The sequence below is a fragment of the Megachile rotundata genome, chromosome 12 (assembly GCF_050947335.1).
Source record: "Megachile rotundata isolate GNS110a chromosome 12, iyMegRotu1, whole genome shotgun sequence".
Classification (NCBI taxonomy): domain Eukaryota; kingdom Metazoa; phylum Arthropoda; class Insecta; order Hymenoptera; family Megachilidae; genus Megachile; species Megachile rotundata.
The window spans coordinates 7,090,557-7,108,145 of record NC_134994.1 but is presented as its reverse complement, the minus strand read 5'-3'; the positions used below and the strand labels follow the sequence as shown (position 1 = coordinate 7,108,145).

Here is a 17,589-nt window from a genome sequence, read left to right as displayed (position 1 = left end):
TTGCATTAAATTGGCAAGGGCTACCGATCGATTTACCATCGTCTTCCTTTTGCTTCCCCAGCGCTGTTCCTCTTTTTTATCGTGCGCGACTTACAACGCGAACTTCATTAGCATTTTATGGGATGTATCATGGGTCACTATGTTCGACCGCCTGTTTTACAACGTCCACCTCGAGGGGAAAAGAGCGAATGCTTGTACTCACGATTTAAATGTCGGGTTAAAATTGCCTCATTCATTTTTGCGACACCTTGAAGGTTCTTAAGAGAGCTAAATGTGGTTATAAATTCAAAAAATAGGGAATCACTTTACAATTCCATTTTAGTCAATAATCTCTATGACACCTTTCTAAACTTCCATGTTCCTGAATTTTTTAATTTTCACATACTCAAGTTATGTTCTAAGATTTCCAAATGATCAATCTTTCAAATGCTACAATTAAATGTTACAATCTTTTAATAATACAAAAGATTAAATGTTACAGTGTTTGAATAATAAAAAGTTTAAATGTTACAGTTTTTAAATAATGAAAAGTTTAAGTGCTACAGTTTTTGAATAATAAGAAGTTTAAATGTCACAACTTTTGAATAATAAAAAGTTTACATGTCACAATTTTTGAGTAATAAAAAGTTTAAATGTCACAACTTTTGAATAATAAAAAGTTTAAATGTCACAACTTTTGAATAATAAAAAGTTTAAATGTTACAATTTTTAAATAATAAAAAGTTTAAATGCTACAATTTTTAAATAACAAAAAGTTCAAATATTACAATTTTTAAATAATAAAAAGTTTAAATGCTACAATTTTTAAATAATAAAAAGTTCAAATATTACAATTTTTAAATAATAAAAAGTTTAAATGCTACAATTTTTAAATAATAAAAAGTTTAAATGCTACAATCTTTGAATAATAAAAATTAAGTGTTAAAGTTATCAGATCTTAATATTTTTAAACGTAAAAGTTTACAAATGCTGAAAGTGACATTAGTAAAAAAAAACGTCTTTTCGAAAAACATCTTAGCGTTAAAACTCGTGCGATTACTTACGAATAACACCATGTTGTAGATGTGAAGCACGTATTTCAGGAAATTCACCGAACAGCATCCGTCGTCTCTGGTCCTCGACCTGCCGGAAGTACCCGGAAGCCTCTCAGCGCTTTTAGCCATGATTGCTTGATTCGTTTCTTCTTGCGTGCCCGTTGTGCTCGTTGTCGTGGTCGTCACCTCGTCACCGACTCTGCAAGCACGCGAAATTTCAAGCGTTTTAGAGATTTCTCGAACACGAACGACAAGAGGAAAAAAGGGAAAGAAACGAGACGATTCGATTTCGTCGAAATCCCATTTCGTACTATTTTTCGGCACTGAAACACTTCCGGTACGGTGCTTCGAAACGCGAGTAAATCTATCTTCGAGCACCGGTTTCTGGTCATCGGCCAATGGACATCACGCATCGTTGCATTTCCGCAGACTGATACAATCGTTCGCATATTTGATTCGAATGCCGTTCTTGCGGAAAATGCGGGTGGAATAGTTGAAAATCCAGGGGAACGATTGCAAATGCTTCAAATGCGAATGTAATCTAATATCAAACAGTTATCAAATGAGTACAGGAATTTGAAACGTAATATGAACTAAAGGTGGATGGAATGTGAATTTGATTTGAATTCGATATTGGATAAATACTGAATCAGTGGACTCGGTGTGTCGACGATGGACGAGAAATGGATCAAAAGTGAACGGGTAATGGATCATATGTGGATGGGTAGCTGACCAACAATGGATGGGTACTGGATCAAAAGTGGATGGGCAGTGGATGAAGCGCGTCCCCGTCCAAAAGATTTTCTCCCATTTACACTGAGAGACCTTTTCCAACAAAAAAATAGGAGAAAGAAATTTTTACACGGTGGATCAAAAGTGGACGAAGAATGGATTAAAAACTTGTCTCAATTCATAAAAATTAAAAGGTCCCAGAAGTCAAAAGAGCAACTCCTTATTCTCAAAACGTGTGTACCGTTCCTGTATCATCCTGTACGCATAAAGTCGGTCCTGAACAGCGTCGCAACTAAAAAAAAGGTCAAGAGACTTAAAGTTTGAAGCTAACGACGAAAATGGTAGTGCCGCTTAAAATCGAGGAACAATTCGTTTGTTCGCGATAACGAGCGCGAATTAATTAGGAACCATGCCAGGCGGTCGGTTATTTACTCGCACTAATTGTGTTTCCGCAATTAGAGCGTATTCGATCGAGAAACAATCGGGTTGCTCGACGAAGACGTAGGTATTATTCGTCGCGGGTCGTATTTGGTCCGGATCGGAAGAAGGATGGACACCAGGATAATGAGAACGAATGGACGACGAGAAACCTGAGCGGAGACGATGAAATAAAAGAAACCGCGAAATTAAATGGGTGTGACCCGTCTGCTACGTGTGGGCGAAGTAGTTTGGGCGCCCGAGCATAAAGGGAACTCCGGATCTACTGGACGCGTGCAATTTTTTTGTTTTCATTTTGTTCCCGAACTGCAAGCGGCCGAAACGTTTAATATGTACACGCTCAGCTGGATAACTTTTCGCCGGTTATTGGCTATTTTTTCTTTTTCAACATTTTCAGCGCGCCGGGCGAATACCTTTCAACGAATGGCGCGCAAATAGCGAAGGTGCATTTATCGATTTCGGGCCTCTGTTGTTTGACAAATTTCGAGTTTACGTACGCATTTCATTTTCATCGGGAAAAATTTCTATTTTATCGTAGAACAAATGTTTGATGGTCCATTTTAACGTAATTGCGAAATTTATTCACCTGTAAATAAATCTTGAAATATATCTCGATGTTTTTTTTATGATAAAAATTTCACGTTAATTTACGTTATTTGCAATTCTGCGAACGCCGTTAATTTTACGAACACTGTTTCTTGTTCAGAGTACCAGGAAATTTCCTGATGGCACTTTCACCGCCATTAAATCAGGGACTATCCAACAAGAAACGAAAGAGGCTGGTAGCAAAGTTTACCCGCAAGTTCCGTTCATTACAGCGACGGTGGACAGAGGCAGTACGCAGATACGGATCGTGGAACGTGGTAAACAAGGCAGTTTTCCGGACGAAAAACTGTAATAGATCAACGACAGAAAAGATGGCCACGAGGGGAAATCTTGAGCGGAGAAAACAGACTGCTTCCGTTTCAACGGGCTTCCGGTTCAAACAGGAACATCGTCTATTCTGTTCTAACAAACTACCTTCTGCAAAATATTTGAATATGTACAGTCAAAAATAAATTTAGCTTCCTTTGGAAAAATAAGAAAACTCAGGAAGAAGGATAGTTGGTGAATTTTAGAGATTTTGAGGAATTCCGTGGGAGCAGGAATTTAATTTAATTTAGGGATAGGTTGAGGATTTGGGGATTTTGTGATATGAGTTTGGGATTTGAAAATTTGGGTTTTGGAATTTGGGGATTTGGTAGGGTAGGAATTTGAGGAGCTAGAGGATTTGGTAGGGTAGGAATTTGAGGAGTTAGAGATTTGGGGGTGTAGGTATTTAGGGATGTAGGTATTTGGGGATGTAGGTATTTGGGGATGTAGATATTTGGGGATGTAGGTATTTGGGGATGTAGGTATTTAAGGGCGTAGGTATTTAGGGACGTGGGAATTGCTACGCACGAGACTACCACGCATGGAACTACTACGCGTAGACTTACTACGCATGGAACTACAAAGCGTGGAATTATTACGCATGGAACTACAAGGCATGGAATTATTATGCGTGGAACTACAAAGCGTATGATTACCACGCACGGAATTATTACGCGTGGATTTGCTACGCATGGAATTATTGCGCGTGACATTACCGCGCATGGAATTACTACGCGTGGAATTACTACGCATGGAATTATTACGCGTGCAATTACTACGCATGGAATTATTACGCGTGCAATTACTACGCATGGAATTACTACGCATGGATTTACTACGCATGGAATTACTACGCGTCGAATTACTACGCATGGAATTACTACGCGTGGATTTACTACGCATGGAATTACTACGCGTGGAATTACTACCCATGGAATTACTACGCGTGGAATTACTACGCGTGAGATTGCCACGCATGGAATTACTACGCGTGAGATTGCCACGCATGGAATTACTACGCGTGAGATTACCACGCATGGAATTACTACGCGTGGAATTACTACGCGTGAGATTACCACGCATGGAATTACTACGCGTGGAATTACTACACGTGAGATTGCCACGCATGGAATTACTACGCGTGAGATTGCCACGCATGGAATTACTACGCGTGAGATTACCACGCATGGAATTACTACGCGTGGAATTACTACGCGTGAGATTACTACGCATGGAATTACTACGCGTGGAATTACTACGCATGGAATTACTACGCATGGAATTACTACGCGTGGAATTACTACGCGTGAGATTACCACGCATGGAATTACTATACGTGGATTTACTACGCATGGAATTACTACGCGTGAGATTACCACGCATGGAATTACTACGCGTAGAATTACTACGCATGGAATTACTACGCATGAGATTACCATGCATGGAATTACCACGCATGGAATTACTACGCGTGGAATTACTACGCGTGAGATTACCACGCATGGAATTACTATACGTGGATTTACTACGCATGGAATTACTACGCGTGAGATTACCACGCATGGAATTACTACGCGTAGAATTACTACGCATGGAATTACTACGCATGAGATTACCATGCATGGAATTACCACGCGTGGAATTACTACGCGTGGAATTACTACGCATGGAACTACTAAGCGTGGAATTACCATGTGTGGAATTACCTATACGTAGAATTACCACGCGTGGAATTATCTATGCATAGAATTACCACGTGTAAAATTATCATGCATAGAATCACTACATGTAAGGATTTCCTTGGAATTTTAATTGAAATTTAAATATAGATATTTGTGTCTTTAAATTAAATGCCAATCTGAAAAATTTGGGGATCTGTATTTAAAACTTAAACCCACAAAAATATATAAATTAAAAGATTGTAAAGTTTGCGTATACATCGAAAAGCCTACAATACTCCAAACCAACAATTCGATTTCCTAAATTTACGACTGCAAGCAGTATAAATACGGTCCACGACACCATGAAATATTACGAGACAAAGGGTTAACGAGGTACAATTTAGTAAAGTTCTAGCACGAGTTAGAGGTTCGAACCGTTGAAATAGCTATTTTAACGGGACACGGTTTCACCGACGATAATGGACGTGAAAATAATCGATGTTTCGTGACAAGAAAAAAATTCGTTCGCCACGCGCCTCTCACTCGAGAGCGTGTAACCCACGTGCCACAAAGACGTTGGCCACGTCTAAACGCCCACGTTCAAATTTACGGCCCACGTTCCACGATGACGCATCGATATGCATCTTGAAGTCCTGTTTTTACAGACGATCCAGAGGAAACAAACCGTGGCATATTGATGGGCCAGCCGTCTTCGGACGAGGAGACACCGTACGCATCCACGATCTCTCTTTCCATGCTCGATTTAGGTACGAGCCAATTAAATCCACTCCAGTTTTCCTCTCTTCCGCCGAAAACTCTTTCCATTTTGTGCTGCGGTCACGAACGCCCGGTTTAAATCAACCACACGCGTTGTTACAGAAGATTTCATCGACAAACCTTACATCCGTTCTGTTTTATCGGCGGAGAATTTGGTCTACGTATGTGTATTTAGGATTTGAGGATGTGGATGATATTGAAAGAGGGATTTGGAGGGTTGGACGTTTTGAGGGATGTAGAAATTTGGGGGTGTGGAGAGTTGGTGATGTGGGGATTTGGGGTTTGGACATTTTGGGAATCTGGAAGTTTGGGGGAGAGTTGGACATGTGGTGATTTGAGGTTTGGACAGCTGGGGATGTAGAAAGTTAGAGACGTAGTGATTTGAGGTTTGGACATTTGGGGATGTAGAGAGTTGGAGATGTTGTGATTTGATGTTAGGACATTGGGGAGCCTAGAGAGTTGGAGATGTGGGGATTTAAGGTTTGCGGACCTAGAAACTTGAAAATGTGGAGATTTGTAAGTTTGGACATTTTGGAGACCTTGAATCTTGAGGACCTAGAAGGTTGGAAATATGAAGATAGCTGTTTGGAAAATATTGAGACCTCTAAACTTGGGGATCTTGAAACATGAAGATGTAAAGATTTAGAGACGACAAAAGAAGTTAGGAAATTTATTAATCACGAAAATGTAGAGAATTCCTAATATGACACAGTAGAACTTTTAGAAACTTGCTTTACAATTTAAAAAATATATAAATTTGGAACAGCAAATATCTGAAAACTGCACACGTAGCCAAAATTCGGTCTCAAAGAATCACAGTCATGAACCCATGTAATGAACAATATATTAACAAGCACTCCAATAAAAACACCGATAAAAGAGCAAATAAATCCAAAAATATCTATCACGTGATGTAAGTTTTATCGATGAGATCGATTCGAAGATATTCCATGGTATCGCACGAGATGTCATCGTCGAACACTGGGTCTCACCGGAACAGAAGTTGATAGAAAAAAAAGCACGATCGAATTTTTTAAATCGGCCCCCTCTTTGTCACGACACAACGAAGGCTCGCGTTAATTGCCAACACTACACGCACACGTTGCAGCCGACTCCATCGAAAACCATGTCTCATAATATATCAGCAACGACATCGGGGGGGCCTGTCGTTTCGATCCCTTCCCATCAATCTGCCGCAGTGCCATGTTCCCAGCATAGACATATCCTCATTTATCCCAATGTCCTACACCAAGCTAGCCAATTTGCTAATCGAGCCAATCATCCAATCGCATTAACCTTGCCGGCCATTCAGAGACCCCGGTCTCTATTTTATTGGATGGTTCCTGCGACTACTTTTTCGCGTTAGCAATATACACCAGGGTGGTCGTCAAGGTGTAACGAAAGGGTGTTTCGTTGTCCTTCGCTATCAATGTCTTATCGATCGATACGCAAACAGTAGTGCGCTAGTTTTTTTTTTTTGGAATGCGAAAATTTTTGGTTAGGTTTTATGGTGCTTGGTATAGGGTATTTCTTGTGGATGAATTAGTGAAGAATGTGCAATTATGGTCTTTTTATTGCTACTTCATTTTGGAGAAAATTAAGTTTCACAGATTTTAAATTGATATCTAAAAGAAATGCTTGCAACGTTTATGAGAATGATTAATTTTAGAAATTAATAAATCAGTATGGTGATTCAAAATGTGTGGAAACATGGATTATGGTGATATAATGAGAGGAAATACGACAAATGACGATAATAATGTGTGGAAATACGGTATGTGGCGATATAACGTGAGGAAATACGGTGCGTGGAGATATAACGTATGGAAATCCGGTTCACGGTGATATAACGCGTAGAAACACAGTGCGTGGTAATATAACCTGTGGCAATACGGTTCGTAGTGATATAACGCGATGAAATACGGTTTGCGGCGACATAACGCGTGGAAACACCATGCGTGGTAATATAACGCGTGGAAATACGGCGATATAACGCGTGAAAACACGGTGCGTGGTAATACAATGCGTGGAAATACGGTTTGCGGCGATATAACGCGTGGAAATATGATGCGTGGTAACAATACGCGTAGAAATACGATGGGTGTTGATATAACGCGTGGAAATACGGTTTGCGGTGATATAACGCGCGGAAATACGGTACGTGGTGATGTAACGCGAGGAAATGCGGTTTGCGGCGATATAACGCGTGGAAATACGGTTTGTGGCGATATAACGCGTGGAAACACGGTTTGTGGCGATATAACGCGTGGAAATACGGTGTGTGGTAACATAACGCGTGGAAATACGATGGGTGGTAATATAACGCGTGGAAATGCGGTTTGCGGCGATATAACGTGTGGAAATACCGTGCGTGGTGATATAACGCGTAGAAATTCGGTGCGTGATGATATAACGTGTAGAGATGCAACCTGTTGCAGTATAACGTATGATGATACAACGTGTAGTGATATAACTCGTACCAACAGTAACGTGTGGTGATATAACAAGTGGTAAAACAACGCGAGACGGACGTATGATCTTACGACACGTGGCAATCTAACATGTAGTAATACAATACGGAGAAATTGTAACACATGACGATCCAATATGTAGTGACCCAACTTAACAAGTAATAATGTAACGTGATGTAATATAACGAGTAGAAATATTGAAATCCAATATTTTAAAAAGCAGTAATACTTGAAATAACAACCATAAAATTCCAACGTGCGTACTCATCAAATTATTAATTCGCAGAATTTCAATGCTACTTGACACGAAAGAGACACTGAAATAATTAAAAAATATCCCAACAGATTGTGCTGAAATACCTGCGAGGCACAATTTTCTGTACCCTTTATCCCGTAAATTCCGCCCCATAAAGTTCATTCGCCGAGGATGAAACAGGCGAATAAGATACCCGACGTCGAAGTTCGCTGAAAATTCTTCCATTCGAACCGGAAAGAAGAAAAAAACGGAGTCCATCGGAGCACAAAAGAAACGGATCTTTAGAAGGAATTTTACCTGTTCAATGGCTCGCAATTGCGTGCGTTTTAACGGCATCGAAAAGAGTCATCGATATCGACCTCCTCTCTGCATCCTGTTTCTATCAATGACACTCTTTGGCCGTGTACCTTCCTCTTCCGTTTTCTGTTCACATTCTACCCGGCTCGATTTATCGATAACCACGCTCGCTCGTTAAACTTTCCACCGGTGTGTCTTTTCTATTTTCCTGCGCCGACACGTCGCACTGTTCCCATTTCAATTAAACGCTCGACCATAATGACGTTCTACGTTACAGGTATCATTTACGACCGCGCTAGCAGTAACGAAAAATCCGGATCGACACGGTATCGATTTTATTGCCGCGCTCGATTTACCGCAGGTTGCAGCGTGCACCAGCTGGAAGCACGGGGAAATGTGCAACGAACGAGTATGTACCCGGCACGACCCACGCCATCCGCCTCTGCGCTCACAATCGCGTCGCACCGTGGAAAATTGGATAATGCCACTGCCCAGGAATATATACTATTGCTTCTCTCAGCTAAAGGCTTCTCTAAAGGCTTCTACCACTCCAGGTGACAACTCGTCGCCGGACTAGCCTTTCTCTGGCATTTCGTTAAGACTCCTTTCGTTTGTTCCGCGGTACGTGCTAGGCTTCCCTAGGGGAAATTGTAATGGATATTCTGAAGGCATTCTTCTTTCATATTGCCATTTTTAGGGGAGTCTATTCACTAGGCGACTTGGGGGAGAACAAAGGGATGGCGGGAGAATGTTTGGAAGATGTTGGGTGAATTTGAGAAGTTGGGTATCGGGCTGTTTGGAACTTGCGAGATTTAGTACTTTGGGAGATTGGAAATTTGAGAGATTGGGAACTTGGGAAATTGGGGACTTCAGAGTCTGGAGATGTGGAGTTTAAGGACTTGGGAGTTTGGAAGTTGGGAAATTTTGGAACTTGGGAGATTTGGTGCTTTGGGAGAGTGGGAATTTGAGAGATTGGGGATTTGAGAAATTGGAAATTTGAGAGATTGGAAATTTGAGAGATTGGGAACTTGGGAAATTGGGGACTTCAGAATCTAGAGATGTGGAGGACTGGGTATTGTGGAGTTTAGGGACTTGGGAGTTTGGAAGTTGGGAAATTTTGGAACTTGGGAGATTTGGTGCTTTGGCAGAGTGGGAATTTGAGAGATTGGGGATTTGTGAGATTGGAGATTTGAGAGATTGGGAACTTGAGAAATTAGGGACTTCAGAGTCTGGAGTTGTGAAGGACTGGGTATTGCGGAGTTTAGGGACTTGGGAGTTTGGAAGTTGGAAAATTTTTGAACTTGGGAGATTTGGAGCTTTGGGAGATTAGACCCGTGAGAGATTGAGAGTTTGAGTGATTAGAAACTTGGAAGATAAGAAATTTAGAGAATTGGGAACCTGGAAGTTTGGATATTTGGTGGATTGGGTACTTGGGAGATTGGATACTTGAAAGCTTGGGATTTTGGAGAGATTTTAAATTTGGGAGTTTGGATACTTCAGAGCTTGGGATTTTAGGGAGATCTAGAACTTGAGAGATTGAAAGTTGGGAGGGATGGGTTTTGGAAGATTTGGAACTTGGGTATCTAGGGTTTGAGGAAGTTTGGAACTTAAGTACCTAGAATTTTAGAAGGTTTGGAATTTGAATACCTGGAACTTTGGGAGATTTGGAATTTGAGAACTTAACAACTTGGGAACTAGGGATTTCAGGGAGATTTGAAACTTAGAAGCTTGGGATTTTGAGGAGATTTGTACCTTCAGGGTTTAAAAATTTTAAAGTCTAGAAACTTGGGAAACTGATATCTTGAGAGATCCAGAATTTAAGAAATTTGCAACTAGGTAGCTTGGAATTGTGGGTGATATTAAACTTGGATACTCGTAACCTCGAGAATCCGACATCTTGGAAGCTCGGAAACTTGTACCCTTGAGAATTTCAAACCTTAAGAACCTACGACCTTAAAAACTTGATACAAAAGTTCTCAAACTTGTAAACATGTAATCTTGTAATCTTGAAAATTTGATAACATAACCTTAAAACCTTGTGAACTTGTAAACTTGAAAATTTGATAACATAACCTTAAAACCTTGTGAACTTGTGAACTTGAAAATTTGATAACATAACCTTAAAAGCCCCTGAACTTGAAAATACGAAAACATAACCTTAAAACCCTGTAAACTCGTGAACTCCAAAGTCTGCAAACATAACCTCAAAGCTTGCAAACCTAAACCTACAAAAGCTCACAGTATATTGATGAGATTGTACTAAATGCCTAGGAAAAAACTTGCTAACTCCAAGCATGAATATACCAATTAGTTCAATAACCAGCAACTGAAATCGATATAACGATCCCTGAAGGGACCTAAAGTGGATTGAAACGACAAACCACAAACAGTATTTGCGACTAAATCCCGAGTCCGGTAATATCGTAGTTTTCGACAAGTTTAAACTAGCAGGAGTTTGCCACAGGATACAGCGACCGCTATAATTTAATTAAAACCTACCGAGTATGTACCGGTAATACCTGCTAAATAATTGTCATCATTTAGTAATTACACTCGCAAGGATAACGCTTTTACTTGTAATCTCGTACGCGTTTTTAATCTACTCGGATCTCTCGCGGCGACCGATTCAATTAGAAAAATGAACGTGTCTCACGCACTTTTTTGATTAATTTCTCTGATCGATTGGTGGTTAAATTGATTTAAAGTATATTGGTCAATCAATTTTAGGAACGGATGGATTTTTGCGAATTTTATCGATGAAATGTTATTTTAATTGTGCAATAGTGGTTATTGAAATTTCACGATAAACTGATGGCAGATTTGTTTGAAGACCCAGCTCGACAATTTTTATATCTCGAAATTTAGGGAATTTTGGGATTTGGGAATTTTGGGATTTGGGAATTTTGGGATTTGGGAATTTTGAAATTTGGGGATTTGGGAATTTTGGGTTTTGGGGATTTGGGGATTTGGGGATTTGGGGATTTTTGGGATTTGAAAATTCTGAAATTTTGGAATTTTGGAATGTAGGGAATTGGAAATTTAGGGAATTGGGAATATAGGGAATTGGGAATGTAGGGAATTGGGAATATAGGGAATTGGGAATCTAGGGAATTTGGAATGTAGGGAATTGGGAATCTAGGGAATTTGAAATGTAGGGAATTGGGAATGTAGGGAATTGGGAATGTAGGGAATTGGGAATGTAGGGAATTGGGAATGTAGGGAATTGGGAATGTAGGGAATTGGGAATGTAGGGAATTGGGAATGTAGGGAATTGGGAATGTAGGGAATTGGGAATGTAGGGAATTGGGAATGTAGGGAATTGGGAATGTAGAGAATTGGGAATCTAGGGAATTGGGAATCTAGGGAATTTGGAATGTAGGGAATTGGGAATCTAGGGAATTGAGAATGTAGGGAATTTGGAATGTAGGGAATTGGGAATGTAGGGAATTGGGAATGTAGGGAATTTGGAATGTAGGGAATTGGGAATCTAGGGAATTGGGAATGTAGGGAATTGGGAATGTAGGGAATTGGGAATATAGGGAATTGGAAATTTAGGGAATTCGGAATCTAGAGAATTTGGGATATAGGAAATTTGGGAAATTTTGGGTTTTTAAATTTTTTTACAATGCTAAATTTAGTCACAACGCTAACACTTTTGAAACTTTATAATCTTTAATACTTTAGTATATTGGAACTTCGAATTCTTGGTGCTATCAAATTTTTTAGTACTCAAATGTTAATCATACAAATAATTTATGCAACTATCAAACTCATTTCCATAAATGAATCTCATCCCTAATAGCTAAAAAACGTCCCTCCCTATACAAACTCTTCAACTATACCTCCACGTTCTCCCAAAATCGAAATTACTCCAATCCAAATAAAATCACCATGGCAGTCAATTTCAGCCGGTCACGAACACACAACCGAAAGGAACAAATGCCGATTACAAAGCAGAACCGTTCGAAATTACGATGACAACGCGAAATGTTAGATTCGAATGCCGCAAGAATCTCCTCGACATCGAGCATTGAATTTCTTTGATTTTTTATCCTTCGTTTTTTATTTAACGATTCTCTGGTCTCATCTGTCACGAAGCAAAGCAAGGTTTGTCGTTTCTTCTCGCTTCTGCGAGCCGAACAAATTGCACCTGACAGCGGGACACGGTCGGTGAGTAATGGCCTTTGGATGGCGAGAGGCGGGGTAAGGGGTGGTTTCACCCTGTTGTTCGTCGAAAGTCAACGCAAGATTACTCTTCTGTTTCTACCACCGGCCGTGCCGGCACGCCTCTTCAATGAATACACACGCTGCACGCGTTTTATTGTTGCGACCATTGTACCGCGTCCAGCAGTTAAATGGAAATATCAGCATTTGAATAAAAAGGACCATGGTTATTTATTCTCTCGCAGTAATGGCTGACGATGGGAATGGACCAATGACGGAGCAGAATTGTACGGTTAAATGTCTTGATTGGAATCGTACATATTAATACTTAGATTCAAGCTGTTCGATAAATGGCCCCCGAATCCTAAAAACATTCCCAAATCTTAAAAATCTAAAATTCCAAATTCCAAAATCCAAAAATGCCCAATACACAATTCCCAAATTCCCCAATTCCAAAGTTCCAAAATTCCAAAATTCTCAAATTCCCTAAATTCCCAATTCCCTATATTTCCAATACCCTGGATTTCTAATTCCCTAGATTCCCAATTCTCTAGATTCTCAATTCCCTAGATTCCCAATTCCCTAGATTCCCAATTTCCTGGATTCCCAATTGCCTAGACTCTCAATTCCCTAGATTCCCAACTCACTAGATTCCCAATTCTCTAACCTACCAATTCCCTAGATTTCTAATTTCCAAGATCTCAAATCCCAAAATTTCAATTTCTAAGATTCTCAAATTCCCAAATTCCCAAATCCCCAAATCCCAAAATTCCCAAATCCCCAAATCCTCAAATCCCCAAATCCCCAAATTCCCAAATCCCCAAATCCCCAAATCGCCAAATCCCCAAATTCCCAAATTCCCAAATTCCCAAATCCCCAAATCCCCAAATCCCCAAATCCCCAAATCCCCAAATCCCCAAATTCCCATATCCCAAAATTCCCAAATCCCAACATTCCCAAATCCCAAAATTCCCAAATCCCAAAATTCCCAAATCCCAAAATTCCCAAATCCCAAAATTCCCAAATCCCAAAATTCCCAAATCCCAAAATTCCCAAATCCCAAAATTCCCAAATCCCAAAATTCCCAAATCCCAAAATTCCCAAATCCCAAAATTCCCAAATCCCAAAATTCCCAAATCCCAAAATTCCCAAATCCCAAAATTCCCAAATCCCAAAATTCCCAAATCCCAAAATTCCCAAATCCCAAAATTCCCAAATCCCAAAATTCCCAAATCCCAAAATTCCCGAATCCCCAAATTCCAAAATTTCAAAATTCTCAAATCCCAAAATTTCCAAATCCCAAAATATCCAAATCCCAAAATTCCCAAACCCAAAAATTCTAAATCCTCAAATCCCCAAATCTTCAAATCCAAATAATCCAAATTTCCACTATTCTAAAATTCCAAATTCCCAAACTAGCACAATATTAAATTTCCAAAGTTGCAAGGCCTTTGTTTAGATCGAGCAGCCTGTATAATAAAGGAACAATAGAGGCATGAAAAAATTATTTCCACGAATAAGCACGACAGAAAAGAAGATGTTAATCGGGGTAAAAGGAAGAAAACACCCTATCTCGCCGAAGGGATGTGAAAAAGAGTAGGTTCTCTTGATCGACAACGAGGAAATTACGCTTTAAAGGTGTAAGAAAACGGGAATAGAAGGGACGAGGGTTATATGCCAATGTAGCGTGAAGAAAAAGGGCAAGATGGAAATTATCTTTCACCCTTTCAGGTTAGACGACTCGTTAAGTCTTGTCTTGTATAATGCGGCTGCTCTGATAAATATTGGTGAGCTTGTTTCGAACTGCAATAAACGAGATGATATATTAAATGACAAAAAGGGAGGATCATTTACGGAAAATTTGTAGGCAAATTATGGGCAGAAATTGCAGAAAATATGCTGGCAAATTATGGGCGGAAATTGCAGAAAATTCGTTGGCAAATTATGGGTGTAAATTGCAAAAAGTGTGTAAATAAATTATGGGAAATGCGTAGATGAATTATAAAAATAAATTTAAAAAAATGTATGGATAAATTGTAGAAATTAATTGTAGAAAATGTATGGACAAATCAAACAAATAAATTACAGAAAATTTGTAGATACATTATAAAAATAAATTGCAGAAAATGTATGGATAAATTGCAGAAATAAATTGTAGAAATTGTACAAACAAATTAAACGATTATAAAAAATTTATAAATAAATTGAACAAATAAATTGTGGAAAATTTATGAATAATTTGAATAAATAAATTATATAAAATTTGTAGGTAAATTGCAAAAATAAATTTTAGGAAATGTACAAACAAGTCAAACAATTATAACAAATTTATAAATAAATCAAATAAATAAATTACAGAAAATTTATAGATAAATGACATAAATAAATTTCAAAAAATGTAGGGATAAATTACAAACAAAAAGTTATAGAAATTGTACAAACAAATCAAACAAATAAATTATAAAAAATGTATAAATAAATGACACGAATAAGTTATAAAAAATTTAAAAATAAATTGGACAAATAAATTATAGAAATAAATGACAAGAAATGTATACAGATAAATAACAGAAAATTAATCGAAAAATAATAGAAACTGCATGAATAAAAAACAGGTTAATGTTTAAATGAAAAATTATCACATTTGTATAAAGAACATTGGTAAACCATTCACGAACTCTGAATTGTTACTCTATCCCATGAATGTGAAATTGAAAATCTTCGACGTAAAAAGAAATACTTGAGGGATTGACCTACTCCGGATTCGAGGAATAAAGGGACGAAGGTTTCAACCCTCCTACAGGGAAGGTAGGATAAACTGTAAGAAAATAATCCTTCCCAGATTTTAAATGAAATGCCTTCCTCCTGTAGACCCTTCGTAAATCCGTCTGCCAACAGGTTCATCGGTGCAAGTGGATACCCATTCAACTCGGAATGCTTTTCAACTCTGCCGTTCACTTTTCTGCTTTTTACTTCGATATTATTCGACCGTTCTCCGGTGAAGATATCTTTTAATAATATAGTTCTTCAGGAGGATTCATAGACAGTGAAACAAATGTAAATTTGATAGTCAAAAATTTGATGTAAATAGTGGATGCTAACGTCAACTTAATATGTACTTCAGTTCAGTTCATTTTTTAGTTTATTCTTCTCTCATAACAAGATGGCGTCTGAATGGCTTTTTCTTATTTTGTTCATTAACGCGTACTTAAGATATGATTGATATTTTAAGTTTGAATATTGCTAAATGTAAAAGACTCGAAACCTTAGCAGTTTCGAAATTTTATAGTATTAAAGTTTGGAAGTATTGAAATTTCAAAAGTTTGAAGTTTTTCATTGTAAAAATTTTAAAGTGACAAGATGTCAAGGTGCAAATATTAGCGAAGCTAATACTGCTTTCAGTAAATAAAGAAGAAGAAAATGAACTATATGCAAGACATGTACAATTAATCATAATAGAAATCGCGTAATTTGTTAAAACCTGCGCTATAATAAAATTGACATTAAACAATTAAACTATGTCAATGATCCTATTTTCCAATATACAATGTACATATTGTAAATATAATTCTAATACAAAATTCGAAAGTTGCAAACACCAAACTACAAAAATTTTAGTCTAAAGGTTCCAAAACGTAAAGTTTCCAAAATTCCAAAGTTCAAAAATTCCAAAGTCCCAAGATCGCAAAATTTCTAAAATTCCCAAAATTCCCAATTCCCTAGATTCTCAAATTAGAAAATTCCCAATTCCCTAGATTCCCAATTCCCTAGATTCCTAATTCCCTAAATTCCCAATTCCCTAGATTCCCAATTCCCTAGATTCCCAATTCCCTACTTTCCCAATTCCCTAGATTCCCAGTTCCCTAGATTCCCAATTCCCTAAATTCCCAATTCCCTAGATTCCCAATTCCCTAGATTCCCAATTCCCTAGATTCCCAATTCCCTAAATTCCCAATTCCCTAGACCTCAATTTCCAAAATTCCAATTCCCAAATTCCTACATCCCAAAATTTCCAAAATTCCCAAATCCCGAAATTCCCAAATCTCGAAATTCCCAAATCCCAAAATTCCCAAATCCCAAATCCCAAATCCCAAAATTCCCAAATCCCAAAATTCCCAAATCCCAAAATTCCCAATTCCCTAAATTCCCAATTCCCTACACCTCAATTTACAAAATTCCAATTCCCAAATTCCTACATCCCAAAATTTCCAAAATTCCCAAATCCCGAAATTCCCAAATCTCGAAATTCCCAAATCCCAAAATTCCCAAATCCCAAAATTCCCAAATCCCAAAATTCCCAAATCCCAAAATTCCCAAATCCCAAAATACGCAAATCCCAAAATTCCCAAATCCCAAAATTCCTCAATCCCAAAATTCTCCAATCCCAAAATTCCCAAATCCCAAAATTCCCAAATCTCAAAATTCCCAAATCCCAAAATTCCCCAATCCCAAAATTCCCCAATCCAAAAATTCCCAAATCCCAAAATTCCCCATTCCCAAAATTCCCAAATACCAAATTCCCTAAATGCCAATATTAAAAAATTCCAAAGTCCCAAGTACCCACAATAAAATAACCAAAAAACATCACAGTTCCAAAAATGAAAAATCCACCCCTCCATACCCAAAAATCTTCAAAAACGAAAAAACCGAAATCAGTCGTTTGGATCGCGCTATGCAATATGACAAGAGTTAGCTCGGCGTTAAACAATTCAAGGCTATCGACAGAAAGCTTAGGAAGATTTAATCGCGTGATGAAAGCGCCGGCATCAGAGAAGGCATCCATTGAAAGGGAAGAAAGGAAGAATGAGAAGGCGTTTAAAACTTTACGGACAAGTCTGGTGACTTTA

At 38.4% G+C, this 17,589-nt stretch overlaps 1 protein-coding gene across 3 annotated transcripts in view; it reads right to left on the bottom strand.

Annotated features, from left to right (window-relative positions):
• The window catches only part of LOC100878659 (CD151 antigen), an 88,969-nt gene that overhangs the window by 33,302 nt on the left and 38,078 nt on the right, over positions 1-17,589 (bottom strand). Inside the window, exons 1-3 of one of the 3 annotated variants that reach the window (XM_012279730.2) lie at positions 6,547-6,717; positions 5,463-5,608; positions 1,044-1,233 (exon numbers count right to left, since the gene is read on the bottom strand). In XM_012279730.2, coding sequence (XP_012135120.1) covers positions 1,044-1,233; positions 5,463-5,602 — 330 coding nt within the window. In that variant the 5' untranslated portion in view covers positions 5,603-5,608; positions 6,547-6,717. Of the gene's footprint in view, positions 1-1,043; positions 1,234-5,462; positions 5,609-6,546; positions 6,718-8,578; positions 8,992-17,589 lie in introns of those variants that run through there. The other 2 variants (XM_076537954.1, XM_012279731.2) reach the window with 2 other exon arrangements.